At 45.1% G+C, this 14,100-nt stretch overlaps 1 protein-coding gene across 2 annotated transcripts in view; it reads right to left on the minus strand.

Moving 5' to 3' along the window:
• Positions 1–3,649: 3,649 nt before the first annotated feature.
• The window catches only part of GPC3 (glypican 3), a 432,614-nt gene continuing 422,163 nt past the window's right edge, over positions 3,650–14,100 (minus strand). For both annotated transcript variants that reach the window (XM_068533011.1, XM_068533012.1), the window contains exon 8: positions 3,650–4,116. In XM_068533011.1, the coding sequence (XP_068389112.1) occupies positions 3,947–4,116 (170 nt within the window). In that variant the 3' untranslated portion in view covers positions 3,650–3,946. The remainder of the gene's footprint in view (positions 4,117–14,100) is intronic.

The following is a 14,100-nucleotide window of genomic DNA, read 5'->3' on the forward strand; positions in this document are numbered from 1 at the left end:
GCCCTTGGAATTTAGTTTAAAGAAATCAGTTACACGAGTATGGGATGGAAGAGACCTGGCTTGGCAGCCATTCTGGCAAAAACACCTGGGGGTTTCAGTTGGCCACAAGCTCATTGTTCATGAAGCGTGTGGCGTGGCTTCTAAGTGTCTGCATTCTCGGACTGCTGTCTGGTGGAGGTCTTGGGCTCTGTGGGAACATAAACACCCGTGCTCCGTTCTGCGCCGGCTGCAGGGGCACCATGAGCTCAGCTATGGGCATGACAGCATAAGAGGACCACTGACCCACTGGAGCGTGGAACAGGGCTGAAGGAGCTGAGAAAACCAACCCAGAAGAGGCAAGAGTCAGTGATTGAAAATTATTGTTGAAGGACAGCTGTGTGAAAAGTTGTATCATCATCTTTTTTTGTTGTTGTTGTTGGCTGCGTTGGGTCTTCGTTGCTGCACATGGGCTTTCTCTAGTTGCGGTAAGCGGGGGCTACTCTTCATTGCGGTGCGTGGGCTTCTCATTGCGGTGGCTTCTCTTATTGCGGAGCACAGGCCCTAGAGCGCACGGGCTTCAGTAGTTGTGGCACGCTGGCTTCAGTACTTGTGGCTCGCGGGCTCTAGAGTACAGGCTCAGTAGTTGTGGCGCACAGGCTTAGTTGCTCCATGGCATGTGGGATCTTCCCAGACCAGGAATCGAACCCATGTCCCTTGCATTGGCAGGCAGATTCTTAACCACTGTGCCACCAGGGAAGTCCCAAAAGTGGTATCATCTTAATCTCATGTTGGTCTTTATGGAAGAGCCAAGACCAATGGGTGGAAATTATAGGAAGGCAGATTTAGGCTCAACCTATCAAAGATTCATTCATATTATAGGATTATACATTCAGTATAATCTCATGTGTGTGAATATGCACCTAAAGAGGGAGAAAAATGACTGGAAGGCTTTCAGTCAAATATTTAATAATAACTACGGGATATGGAATGATGGGATAGATGTCATCTTTTAAACTTTATGTGATGATGTACTATTAGATTTTTATTACCTGTATATATCGCTTTTGAAAAAAACAAACTTTCTAAAAATTGGAGGTGTCCAGCAACCAAATAAACTGTTTTGCAACCTAGTGAGGGCCCAGCCTTAGGCACTAATCAAACACTGATTGTGGGATGAATTAGTGGATCCTTTTCAACCTAGGGATTCAGTATGTTGTTCTATGATTTAACCTTGTTCAAATACCAGAGTTGAGCTGGTGGAAGTTCACACATGGATCCAACGAGAAAGGGGCCTGAAAACTCACAACAAGATGGGGCCACTTCCCAACTGCCAGGCCTATTCTAAGGACAATAGTCGTCTTAACAAAATTCATGTAGGAAGTTTAAATCAAAGGGTAGGATAAACACTTCAAAGGTGAAAAGCCACCAGCAACTAGCTGTGAAACTAGATTCTGAACTAGAAGAATAAATATAGAGGGATAGGAAAAGGCATGGATAAAATGCTAAAAGACAAAGGCTATTGAGTAAAAGGAAAATGTCAGTTGGAGATGGTGGATTTTCCATGTTTTGTAAGTGTGAACGGTTATCCATTTTAATTCTAACCATTCAGCTGAAGCCAGCAGGCCTTGGACATTGTAGAGTCTTCTGCCCCGCATCACTCAGGATGCACGGACCATAGGCGGCAGTATACCAAGATCGCAGAAACGCTGGCTGGCTTGTGTCACGTTCTGGGAACTGAAGTATATCAAATAGGACCTTAAGCTGGCAACGTCCTGAGAGGCACGTGGGAATAGAACACGCATAACACCAGTGCTAGGCAGGGGGACTGGCACTTACTTCCTCTTGGGGCCAGTGGTGCCACAAAATGAAAGCAACAAAGAAACTAGACATCTTGACCTGATTCTCCACTTTACAAGAGGGAAACCGAGGTCTGAAGAGGGGAAGTGAATGAGAAGGATGTGTAGAAACAGTCCTCTTCATCTCCCAGAAAGGAGAAACGGACTTTAAGACAGTGCCCTTCCGCTTGCAGGCGTAAAACGTGATCTCAGGGTCACACATTATTTTTGCCACATGAAATAAAAACCTTTCTGTAGAGCGACAGGGACGACGATTAGGCGGTAACCAGGCTTTCGAGACTTCTTCTGATCTGGTGGTGGTAGCCTGGCACACTCGAGTCCAAGGAACAAACCTTTGCCGTATTTAGGTTTCATGAATCAAAGAACAAAGATTCTCACAAATCCCATTCAAATACAGAAATAACGATGTTTAAAAGACAAAGATAATGCCAGTTCAAGTCTTACCAACAGCTATAAATCATTGAAAGCATATTAACAAATACCACCGATCGTAGCCTTGACTTCAACAAGACCAACTGAAGGCAACACTAAACCAAACATTTCTAATTGGCATTTGCAAAAGTTTCTGCAAAGGATGAAAATGGCTATCGGGAACTTGTGCTCCACAGGAGACCCTGATGAAAGTGTGTTGGTGACAGCCGGAGGGGAAAAGGTAAGTTGTAAAACTCCCCTGCCTGCTTCCCGCGGGCTCACCTCCTGCCACCTCCTGCCACCGGGCAGAAATGGGAGCGCCTGGCTGGGCCCGCCTCCCAGTGTCAAAGGGGACATTCCAGTCCTTCCTTGACCTTGACTCATACTCTGGCCCTGTGCCTCAGCCCCTCTCTCTCCTCCTCCTCCTCCAGCTTCGCCCCTCTTAGCCCTCAGGTGGGAGTTGAGTTCCCACTCATTAGAGTCAACAGTGTTTCTGGTGACCCAACCTGGCAAGTGGGCGATAAGCCCGGCATTGGAAACGGTGGCAAGTCGGTCATTCCTGAGGATCTTTGGCAGCGGAACGTTCAGAGATCAGCATCAGCATCAGTATTGCTTGTGTGCCGTATGTGTAAAAGGCAGTCTTAAGTAATAACACTGGACCTACAATTGACAGAAAGCTGATGTTGGAATTAGTATTGGTGTCAGACCTTCGGCTCCATGAGAGCAGGGATCCAATCTGTTTAGTTTTGTATCATCTCCAGCAGCTGGTACAGTGCCTGACAGCCAACAGGTACGCAAGGCCTAGTTGTGGAACAGACTGTTGAAGGAGCCCATCTGAGGCCAAGAGCCGTGTTGCTTCCTATAAATCCCGGGTTTCCCGGTGACAACCTCTGCAACCTGACCCAGGGCAACTGCCGGCCCTGCCACGTGGCAGCCCCTGGAGAAGGGAGACAGGGAGCAAAGAAGCTTGGGGAATTACTTTGCACTACTGGGGCTCCCCTCTCTGGGTTGGGGGAAGGAAGGATATTAATTGTGTACATACAGAGGATTTCTAGTCGGGCAAAACATTTTCAGCGAAGTGAAATTTGTAGAGAGAGACGGGGGCACTTTTCTGAGATGCCTTTAGTTTCATAGGCCAGATACTCTACCCTGTTTGTAAATGGAGATTATGGATTGGGTGTGTGTTGGGACAGACTGGCTTTGACTGGAGCTTGGAGCCAAGATTGATACCCAAAAGGTAGGCAGCGAGGGAGGGGGATTTTCTTATACTGAGTAGAAAGCTAGGTGAGGAGGGGGAAAGCATTGCACGGTCACCACGTACGTGGGCTTACGAAAAAGACTCAACGCATTTTTATTTGAGCATTTATTTTTTTCCAAAGAAATCCATGCAAAGGGAAAGACAGAGAGAAAGAAAGACATGGTAACCATGTTCTGGCAGCCAAACATAGGAAAATAATTTGGCACAATTTGAATTTTTTTTTTTTTCGTTGCAAAAGGACAATCTATACTACCACTAAAATTTACCGTCCTCATAAAGATACCATTTGATTTTCGAAAACGTCACTCATGGTTAGTCTTCTACTTAATGGCTGGAGGAGGTACATAAGATAAAAAAATAGAAAAAAAGAAAAAGGTGGTTCCCTTTATAGAGGGAGACCACAGGGTGCTGAAGGGCAGCACGTGTGCGGTGACCTTGGCAGTCAGTGCACCAGGAGGAAAGAGCACACCACGGAGATTGCCAAGCTGGTGAGAATCTTCAGCGGGGAAGGGCCGTTCCCGAGGTTGTGAGAGGCAACTATCTCATTGTCCTTCTGATTCACATGTTGCTTGCTTCCAGGAGCATCGTCCACGTCCAGATCATAAGCCAGTTCTGCCGAAAGAAAGGAAAGAATTTAAATACAGGCTTACCAACAGCCTCAGGTTTGCACCCTTCACGGCCCAAGCGCTTGTCTGCACTGCTGGGATGCCCCAGCTTTGATTTCTTCCTTTCGCTGGAGCGAAGGCCGCCAGGAGATGGGAAGAAGCCAGGGGTGTTACGTGCGGGGCCCGCCCGAGGAAGATGGCTACTGGTGCTCCTGCCAGAGATCCCACCAACAGGGGGCGAACTGGCTGCTCCCCTCCCACCTTTGGCTCCACCCACACCCCCGAGTGCACACCGGCCCTTTCCACATGTCCCACCTGGCAAGGCCACGCTTGAAGGTCATTTTCACCAGATCTCACAGGTATCCAAACGTAAGGTGCCATGTGGGTGACTACATGCGTGTCCTTGTGTGTGTGTGTGTGTGTGTGTGTGTGTGTGTGTGTGTTGGTGGGAGAGGGGATGTGGTAGTCTCCCAGGGTACCTTTCCTGGGCCCTGCACCCTGTTCAGATTTTCCCCTGGGAGGCCTTGCCTTAGAGTTGATGATAGGGTAGTTTGCCATTGGAAGTTGTTTTATTTTTCTCAGAAATATTTCTTTTATCTATATGGTCTTTTCACCACCCACCCCTAACACACATATCCACACCCACACAGGATATTGGGTTGGCCAAAAAGTTCGTTTGGGTTTTTCTGTAAGTGGAAAGACCCAAACTTTTTGGCCAGCCCAATATAATGCATAGAATTAGGAAAGGCTAATGGGTAAGGGTCCTCTTTCTTCGACTGCCTACCGTTTATGAGATATGCTCATGATTCTGAAAAGAAATTGGGGTATTGGGGTTGGCCTAACGCGAAAACCTCCCAAAGGGTAAATCTAAGTAGATAGTGGTTTGTCAGGAAATTAAAGACAGCTGGTCCTGGCCCAGGGCTCAGTTTCTTTTAGATTTGCTTTTCCAGATTTAGAGTTCAAATCTACTCCCTTGGCTTTTCTGGACTCGGTCACCAATGTTTGTTTCTATTTCAATAGCTTGTGAAGGTGATGTGATGTGAGTGACCTCAGCAGCCAACTGTCCTGTGGCCAATGGAGCCAGAAAGATCCCTTGGGGACATGGAGATGCATAGCAACAGGCACAGAGGAAATGACAGGGATTCTGCAGAAGGAAGGAAGGAAGAGGAAGGGAAGAGCTCCTCTTACAGGGGATGAAACACGCAGTAAGTAAGTCACAGGAAGAAAGTGTAAGGACTCAGCTGGTCCAGGATGTGTGCAGAGCAGGGCCGAGGACCACGGCTGCTGTTGAGGCTGGCATTCCTTAGAGCAGGCAGCAAGGTCAAGGTGATCAAAGCCAGAGGATCTGATTACACGGCCCGCAACACTACTTTCCAAAGGGCTACTGCAGTTTATAATGCCACCAGCAATGATGAGGGAACCAATAAAAGATACTGTAGTCTGTATAAGATGATATCTCAAAGTTTCTTTAATTTGAGTGTATTTGATTACTAGTATAGATGAACTTTTTCTGTGTTTTAGTTCTCAGTGAATAACAGTTCATATCCTTTGCCTTCTTACCTAATGGGTATTGATATTTTCCCTATTAATCTGAATATATATTTTATTGAGTCCTTTGCTTATCACATTTGATACAAGTAATTTTTCTATTTTGTTACTAACTAACTATACTTATTTTTCATTGCTGTACAAGGAAATGATGTCCTAACTTTTAATAGATATGAATCTGACCACATTTTGCTCTTCTGAAGCTGAGAAAGTGTTTCTTCTTGAGTGCTGATGATAATAACGCAAATCAAAATTTCCAGGGAACCCTCTTACTGAGGGAAAAGTGAATCGGTAGACTAATAATATCCATTCCCTCTCCCCCCAGAATAAATAGATACAAAGAAAATCAAAGAGAAAAAGAACAAAGAGCAATGCTCTACTTGGAAACCAGACCTCTTTCTCTGAAAGGTGAACGGTGCAGGGCGCACAGAGCAGGCCGAGGTCAGCTGTCAGTCGGCAAGGATAGCGCAGGCTTAGGTCCCGATCGGATTTCACCAAAGTCGAGAACACATATGGCTGGATCTGTTGAAAGCCCAGCCTTGAGTCTCACGGCGACTTCTCAACTTAAATGAAGAGGAGTATTTTTCGGGCTGACCTGAATGAGAGCACTTTCAGCAGCGCCTTCAGATTCCTTTTCCAGATATCCCCCTTGCCTAACATCAGGATTAAGCAAACAACGTCTACCAATGTGGCCACTCAGCTCCTCCACTATTTACCTTGCTCTTCAAATAATCCATGAACACTGCACAGTTTTGTCTACTAGAGCAGTTATGGAAAACCCAGCAGTTATGTTAGATCCAGTAGTTTCTCATCTTTTTGCCACCAAATACCTCTTTTGTTATGTCTATCTCTTGGAACCCATGTTTTGAAATTATACAAATGACTACCAATTATTAGAGTCCTCACTGTGTGCCAGGCACTGTGCTAAGCCCTTTATATACATGATCTCATGTAATCGAACCTTCTCAGTAATGTTATGAAGTAGGTATTATAATTCCCATTTTACTGATGAGGAAGCTCAAGCTCAGGTTACTTTTTTTGCCTGTATTTACACAGCTGGTAAGTGGCAGAGGTGTTCTTTGAATGCAGGGCTGACTCTGAACCTCATATGGAACTATATCATATACAAATTGAAAAATTTTGTACATATACCAAGTATACTGCAGTGAGTAAATAGTAATGGGTTCCTTCTTGGAAAAAAAAAAAAAAAAACTCAGGGAAAATAATATCCTGCCAAAGATAACTAAAAAAACACATGAAATAAAATGAAAAGACAACCTACAGACTGGGAGAAAATATTTGCAAATGATGTGACGGACAAGGGCTTAATTTCCAAAATATCCAAACAGCTCATACAACTCAACAACAAGAAAACAACCCAATCAAAAAATAGGTGGAAGATCTAAATAGACATTTCTCCAAAGAAGACATAGATGGTTAAAAAACCCATGAAAAGATGCTCAACATCACTAATTATTAGAGAAATGCAAATCAAAACTACAATGAGGTATCACCTCACACCGGTCAGAATGGCCATCATCAAAAAATCTACAAACAATAAATGCTGGAGAGGGTGTGGAGAAAAGGGAACCCTCCTACACTGTTGGTGGGAATGTAAACTGGTACAGCCACTATGGAGAACAGTATGGAGGTTCCTTTAAAAACTAAAAACAGAGGAGTTGCCATATGATCCAGCAATCCCACTCCTGGGCATACATGTGGAGAAAACCATAATTCGAAAAGATTCGTGCACCCCAATGTTTATTGCAGCACTATTTACAATAGCTAAGACATGGAAGCAACCTAAATGTTCATTGACAGATGAATGGATAAAGAAGATGTGGTACATGTATACAATCGAATATTACTCAGCCATAAATAAGAATGAAATAATGCCATTTGCAGCAACATGGATGGACCTACAGATTGTCATACTAAGTCAGACAGAGAAAGACAAATATCATATGATATCGCTTGTATGTGGAATCTAAAAAATAGGGTACAAATGAACTTATCTGCAAAACAGAGTTACAGATGTAGAAAATAAACTTATAGTTACCAGGGGGTAAGAGGGGGGAGGGATAACTTGGAAGACTGGGATTGACATATACACACTACTATATATAAAATAGATAACTAATAAGGACCTGCTGTATAGCACAGAGAACTCTACTCAGTACTCTGTAATGGCCTATATGGGAAAAGAATCTAAAAAAGAGTGGATATATGTATATGTATAACTCATTCCCTTTGTTGTACAGCAGAAACTAACACAACATTGTAAATCAACTGTACTCCAAGAAAATTTTTTTTAAAATTTAAAAAAATGAAGTAATGCCATTTGTAGCAACATGGATGGAACTAGAGATTATCATACTAAGTGAAGTAAGTCAGACAGAGAAAGACAAATATCATATGATATCACTTATATGTGGAATCTAAAAAAATGATACAAATGAACTTATTTACAAAACAGAAACAGACTCAGAGACATAGAAAACAAACTTGTGGTTGCCAAGGGGGAGGAGGGGTGGGGGAGGGAAGGATTGGGAGTTTGGGATTAGCAGACACAAACTATTATATATAGGATGGATAAACAACAAGGTCCTACTGTACAGCAGAGGGAACTATATTCAGTATCCTGCAATAAACCAAAATGGAAAAGAATACTAAAATGAATAGATATATATATAGATATATATATATATATGTATAACTGAGTCACTCTGTACAGCAGAAATTGACACAACATTGTAAATCAACTATACTTCAATAAAATTTAAAAAGAAAAGCTAAGAAAGGAGATGTGGTACGTATATACGACAGAATACTATGCAGCAATGAAAAAGAATGAAATAATGCCTCTTGCAGCAACACTGATGGACTTAAGAGATTATCATACTAAATAAGTCAGAAAGAGAAATACAAATACCAAAGATATCACTTATATGTGTGGAATCTAAAATATGACACAAATGAACCCATCTACAAAACAGAAACAGACTCGCAGACATAGAGAACAGACTTGTGGTTGCCAAGGACGAGGGGGATGGGGGGAGGGATGGATTGGGAGTTTGGGGTTAGCAGATGCAAACTATTTATATACAGAATGGATAAACAACAAGGTCTACTGTATAGCACAGGGCACTATATCCAATATCCTGTGATATGCCATAATGGAAAAGAATATTAACAAAATGTATATATAACTGAATCACTTTGCTGTACAGCAGAAACTAACACAACAGTATAAATCAACTGTACATCAAAAAAAAAAGCATATGAGAGAAGTCAGTGTTTCCACATAGAACTGATCACAAACTTGATTAAGTAGCTTTATTAAGCTCTGTGAAATACTGAAAAGAGCTCTAGGTTTGGGGACCCCAAATGGGCATTATATCAGTTCTGTTTACCTGAAGCAATCAGCAATGATGGCCAAGGCCATCATGCACCCCTGGCACAAAGCTGGGCCAAGTCTTCTACCTCCAAAAGACCCAAGGAATATTCAGAATAATACCTTCTAGTACTTCCTAAGCTGTGGCTACAGGTTTCCCGAGGCTTCCCACTCAGCTGCAGCAAAGCTTTATCACCCAACCCTATAGCTGGGTTCCTGTAGCTGATACTGATGGGAGTTCCAGCAAAGACACACTCTGGGCCTGGGCCACCATCATGGAGATTAGAGATGAAGGGGACAGCTTAGCATGACAAGGAAGCACTATGGGACACAGAGGAAATAGGGTTTTGGTTAAAGATAACTATGGACATTCCTGGATGGGAGAAATATAATCCAATTTAATTCAACAAACTTAACAGTAGCCTACATGGCCCAAGCATTGAGCTAGAAGCTTGGAGAAAGACTTAGCGTCTGCCTTCAGGAATCCCACAGTCTGGCAAGGAAAACAGACCAGTAGACAAACCAACAAGACAGTTGGCAGAAAGCAGAAAGGGTTCGGATAAAGGCACAAGCGAAACACCAGGGTGACAGAAGGGAGAGAGAAAAATTCCAAATAAAAGAAGGTTCTGGGAAGGCTTCTTGGGACAATTGGGCCATAACCTGCACCATGAAGGATGGGTGGAGCTATGGCAGGGCTGAAAGAGATGGTTATGCATTTCAGGCAGAGGGTTCAGCTTGAGAAAAATCATTAATATCTGAGAAAGTCGATAGGGCATACTCAATAGGAGCAAGTAGCCTCTACGGAGGGAAGGAATGTAGCGTTCACGTCGTTGTGGTGTGTGTGTGTTGCCTGGCGGGTGATAAAAGGCAGGGCAGGAAGGACAAGTAAGTAAGGGCCAAATCATGGTGGATTAGGAATGCTAAGACTTTCTCCTGTGGGCAATAGGGAGCCACTGCAGGTTTTTAAGTAAGGAATCCACACAATCTGTTTTGTGTTTTTCAGAAATCACTGTTAACAGTTTGGAGGACAGCCCTAAGTGGGCGGGAGAGACTTGTCAGACATGTTGTCTTGGGAGAAACAAGAAGCCTGTGGGAACAGTATCTGGGGATCAGCCAGTAGCAAATATTAAAAAAAAAAATTAAAAACCTACAAAGAAGCTAAATCTACACCAAACCCAAAGCCTTCTCATTTTGCTACGAACCAGATGCCTTATGGGAATAACCACAAACCATACTCTTAAATCACTCATATTTTTATGTTTATCAGTGATTTTCCAGAATATATCTTTGTTTGGTTAGGTACATATTGTAAAACGCGCATAAATTGTCTTTTGTCTTGCAGCTGAACGTCAGTGAGAACCTTTTGGGCCAGCAAGGAAATTTTCATGCTAAATCCAAAAATCTGTTTCTATTTGTAATCAGTTTAACTACACCCAGTGGGTTAGACCCAACAATCTGTACTAATTATACACTCAGCCCTGACTCTCATTTTGCTCTTAAATCCTTTGGGTTGCAGATTAGATAATCCCTTTAAATGATCATCAGTCATTAAGGTCTGCACTTCGTGTGGAAAAGTTTTTCTGCACTGGATGAAGCACTCAGTGGGGAGGGCCCCCCGCCCCCCGCCCCCCGCCCCCCGCCCCCCCGCGCTTAGTTATTCAGTCTCCTAGGAGAGTTCCTAAAGAAGAGGGCACCTCCTGGGGGTCTGGAGCCCTGGGTTCCAGGCCAGGCTCAGTCACTGAGTTACTGTTTCACCCTTGGCAAGTCATTTCCCTCTCCTCCGGGCCTCAGTCACCCCATTTTGCTAAATCGGGGTATCGAACTAGATGAACTCTAAATTTCCTTCTATCAGTAGTTCTGTTCCTCTCTGATTCCAAGGCTCCTGGGGCCCAGTGAGGAGTGTAGTCTGCTCAGGCTGCAATCATTCCTCTACCCACAGCAGCCAAGGGGGCTGCCCCCACCAGAGCACCTATGAGCAGGCAGAGGCGGTCAGTTGCTTCCCTTGGGATGTGAGTCGTTCTGGTGATGTCCACCAGCTACCAAGTTCTGAATCCTCTTTCTTCTTAAGCTGGTCTAATTGTGGATAAGAGACCCTGGCCATAAATAAATCCACACTGGACCGTTTTTGTTTCCTTTAAACCCTGGCATAATAACGTCTACTAAAGGCAGTACACACCAAGCGTTGGGGGAGAAGTTGCTGGGCCTGGGCTACACAGGCAGCCAGGGAAAATCTGTCAGCCAGCGAGACGAGCCTTGGGGCCCTTACAGAGCCACCGGGGTCTTGAGCATATGATAGGATTCTAATGCTCGCCCTCTGATGGCGTGGGCATCAAGCGGGGCAAGGCGCTGCTACAGGGGCCTTACCCACACCAGCGGGCGAACTCCACGGGGCAGCCTGGAGGAAGAGCTGCCATCGCACTACCAGCGGAGCGAACGCTGCTGCTTGCCAAGCCTGCACCAGCAGATGGCTTCAGTCCGGCCCTAATATGGCAACAGAGCAATACTGCTCTCCCTGCGTCTTGTATTTGCTGTGCACAGTTGGCCCCCAGGACGTGAATATGCGAAACCTTCAGTACATTGCTTGGTAGACCCCCAGAGGCTGAAGCTGGGGAAAGCACTAGAAATCGTGTTCACTGCACTACTGCTCACTTTGCTGCCCCTTCCCACAGAGGCCTTCGGGCCCCGCCATTTGCTTCTGAATCCCCAGTAGATCTTGGTTTCCTTGTCCTCCCCTCAACACAACCTTCCTTCCTGCCCCATCAATCCCCCCCGCCTCCGCCCCGTCAACCTTTCTGAACTCTCAGGTGTGAAATGACTACTTGGACTTGAAAGCAGAGGAAAGTGACTTTGTTAATGAGCCTCAGGTCTGCGGGAGTCTAGATTTTCTTCTTCATAGATCAGACGAGGGGGAAATGGCACACTTGAGGCCTCTGGTTTTAATTGGTCTAATGGGACTCCTTTTAGGGCCCATTTCACAACATGCCTCCTTGACAAGCGAGCTGCCAATTTTGCCAGCTAAATGACTGTAAATTCTGGGAATGATCCAATCGCCTCTCCTGGAAGAGGGCTGGGGCAATGAGATGCCCACTTCATTTCTTACAGCTAATTCCAGCCTGCAAATAACCTCAGTTACAATGCTGGGATGTTGAAAGAATACAATTGATTCTGCCACTAGCATAGGCATGGCCTCTCTTCCTATAGGCTCTGTTTCTCGGTCTGGGGTGGGTGTACCTTCAGGTTACACTGCAGTGGGCTGTGGGTACGTGAAGCCATGGCATGCTTCTCCCCTGGGATTTAGGGCAAAAGCACACTATTTTATACTGAAACATGCAAGGCTGTATGATGGAGCGAAAGTGCGCTATCTGCAAACTCATTTAAGACTTCATAAGATATTTCCTGTTTACTAGGACCTTGAGGTTATGTCCCAGATCCTCAGGGACAGGTGTTCATTCCCACTCTTCACTGCCTGTATGGGGTACTTAGGTGGAAAGGTCTTAAAAGCACTGCTGGGACACTTGAGTCACCTGGGCTTGGTACACTCCCAAAGCTGGGCATTCTGACTCACATAGTCCTGATTAGTGACTTAAGGTAGCTTTCTCGATGACAACTTCCTTGTCAAGAGGGGAACGCCACGGTGATTGCCCTTAACTGGGGCTCAGCCTGCTTGGCGTCGAATACAAAACGGTGTCCAGGGGATTCAGCCACGAACTATGCTTCACTATTGCGTCCAGCCATTGAGGAAGGAACAATAAAAAATACCACGTAATCCCTTTGGAAATCAGATCATTTTACTGTAGAATCTTATTATGATGTGGGCCACTACTATGCTTGTTTAGGTACACCATGAGTCAAGTCATCTTCCCAGAAACAGAACGGCTCCATCCTGGAAAGTGTGACAGTGTGAGTGGGTGGTGTGGTGCTGGCCTTCCTCCACCGGTCCTAGAATTATCATCACCTTCCACAGGAGTGTCACGACGGTTACTCTCATGGCTACAGATCCTTCTCACCCGAGGCTACCTAACAGCTCCACAGGAACCACAGTTCCTCAAAGCCTTCCCTTCCCACAGGAGGGGTTACCTGATTCCCATGGGAAGTAATGGGCTTGAGAGTCACTGGAATACAAGCAGCTGGTGACAGAGACACTGTTCAGCCAGGGCCAGGGGAGAAGATGCAGAGAACAGGCTTCTAGAAGGCAAGGACTTCCCTGGTGGCACAGTGGTTAAGAATCCACCTGCCAATGCAGGGGACATGGGTTTGAGCCCTGGTCCGGGAGGATCCCACATGCCACGGAGCGACTAAGCCCTTGAGCCACAACTACTGAGCCCGCGAGCCACAACTACTGAAGCCCGTGTGCTCTAGAGCCCGTGCTCCACAACAAGAGAAGCCACCACAACGAGAAGCCTGTGCACCACAACGAAGAGTAGCCCCCGCTCGCTGCAACTAGAGAAAGCCTGCGTGCAGCAATGAAGGCCCAACCCAGCCAGAAGTAAACAAACAAATAAATAGATAAAAGGCAAGGGAAGAGAACACTTTAAAGAGAGGAGGAGAAGCATGGTGGAATGTTATAGAGAGGTCAAGGAAAGTAAGGATTGAGAAGAAGCTACTGGAAGTGTCAACCAGAAGGTTACGGGAGATTTTTGAGAAAAGTTTCAGTAAGGTGTTTAGGTCAAAAACCAGAGAGTATTGAGTTGAGAGGAGAGTGGGAGCTGATGTGGATTCACTGAATACTGATTAGCCTTCGGAGAAGTTTGACAGCGAGCGAAATGAAGCACTGCCATCCTAACTGTGCTGAGGTATTGTGGCAGTGCTATCAGTGTCACAACACCTGTACAACCAAGCTTCACGAGAAGGTGCCTCCAGAGTTCCAACTCAAGACGGCCTTTGGAAATGCTACATTCGTGTTATCTCTGACGCATTAACAACCTGTACGAGACACCAGATACCTGTATACCAATGTTTATAGCAGATTATTCACAGCAGCCAAAAGGTGGAAGCAACCCAAGTGTCCGTCAATGGATGAATGGATAAACAAAATGTGGTCTATCCATA

The sequence above is a fragment of the Eschrichtius robustus genome, chromosome X (assembly GCF_028021215.1).
Source record: "Eschrichtius robustus isolate mEscRob2 chromosome X, mEscRob2.pri, whole genome shotgun sequence".
In the NCBI taxonomy this organism is placed as follows: Eukaryota; Metazoa; Chordata; class Mammalia; order Artiodactyla; family Eschrichtiidae; genus Eschrichtius; species Eschrichtius robustus.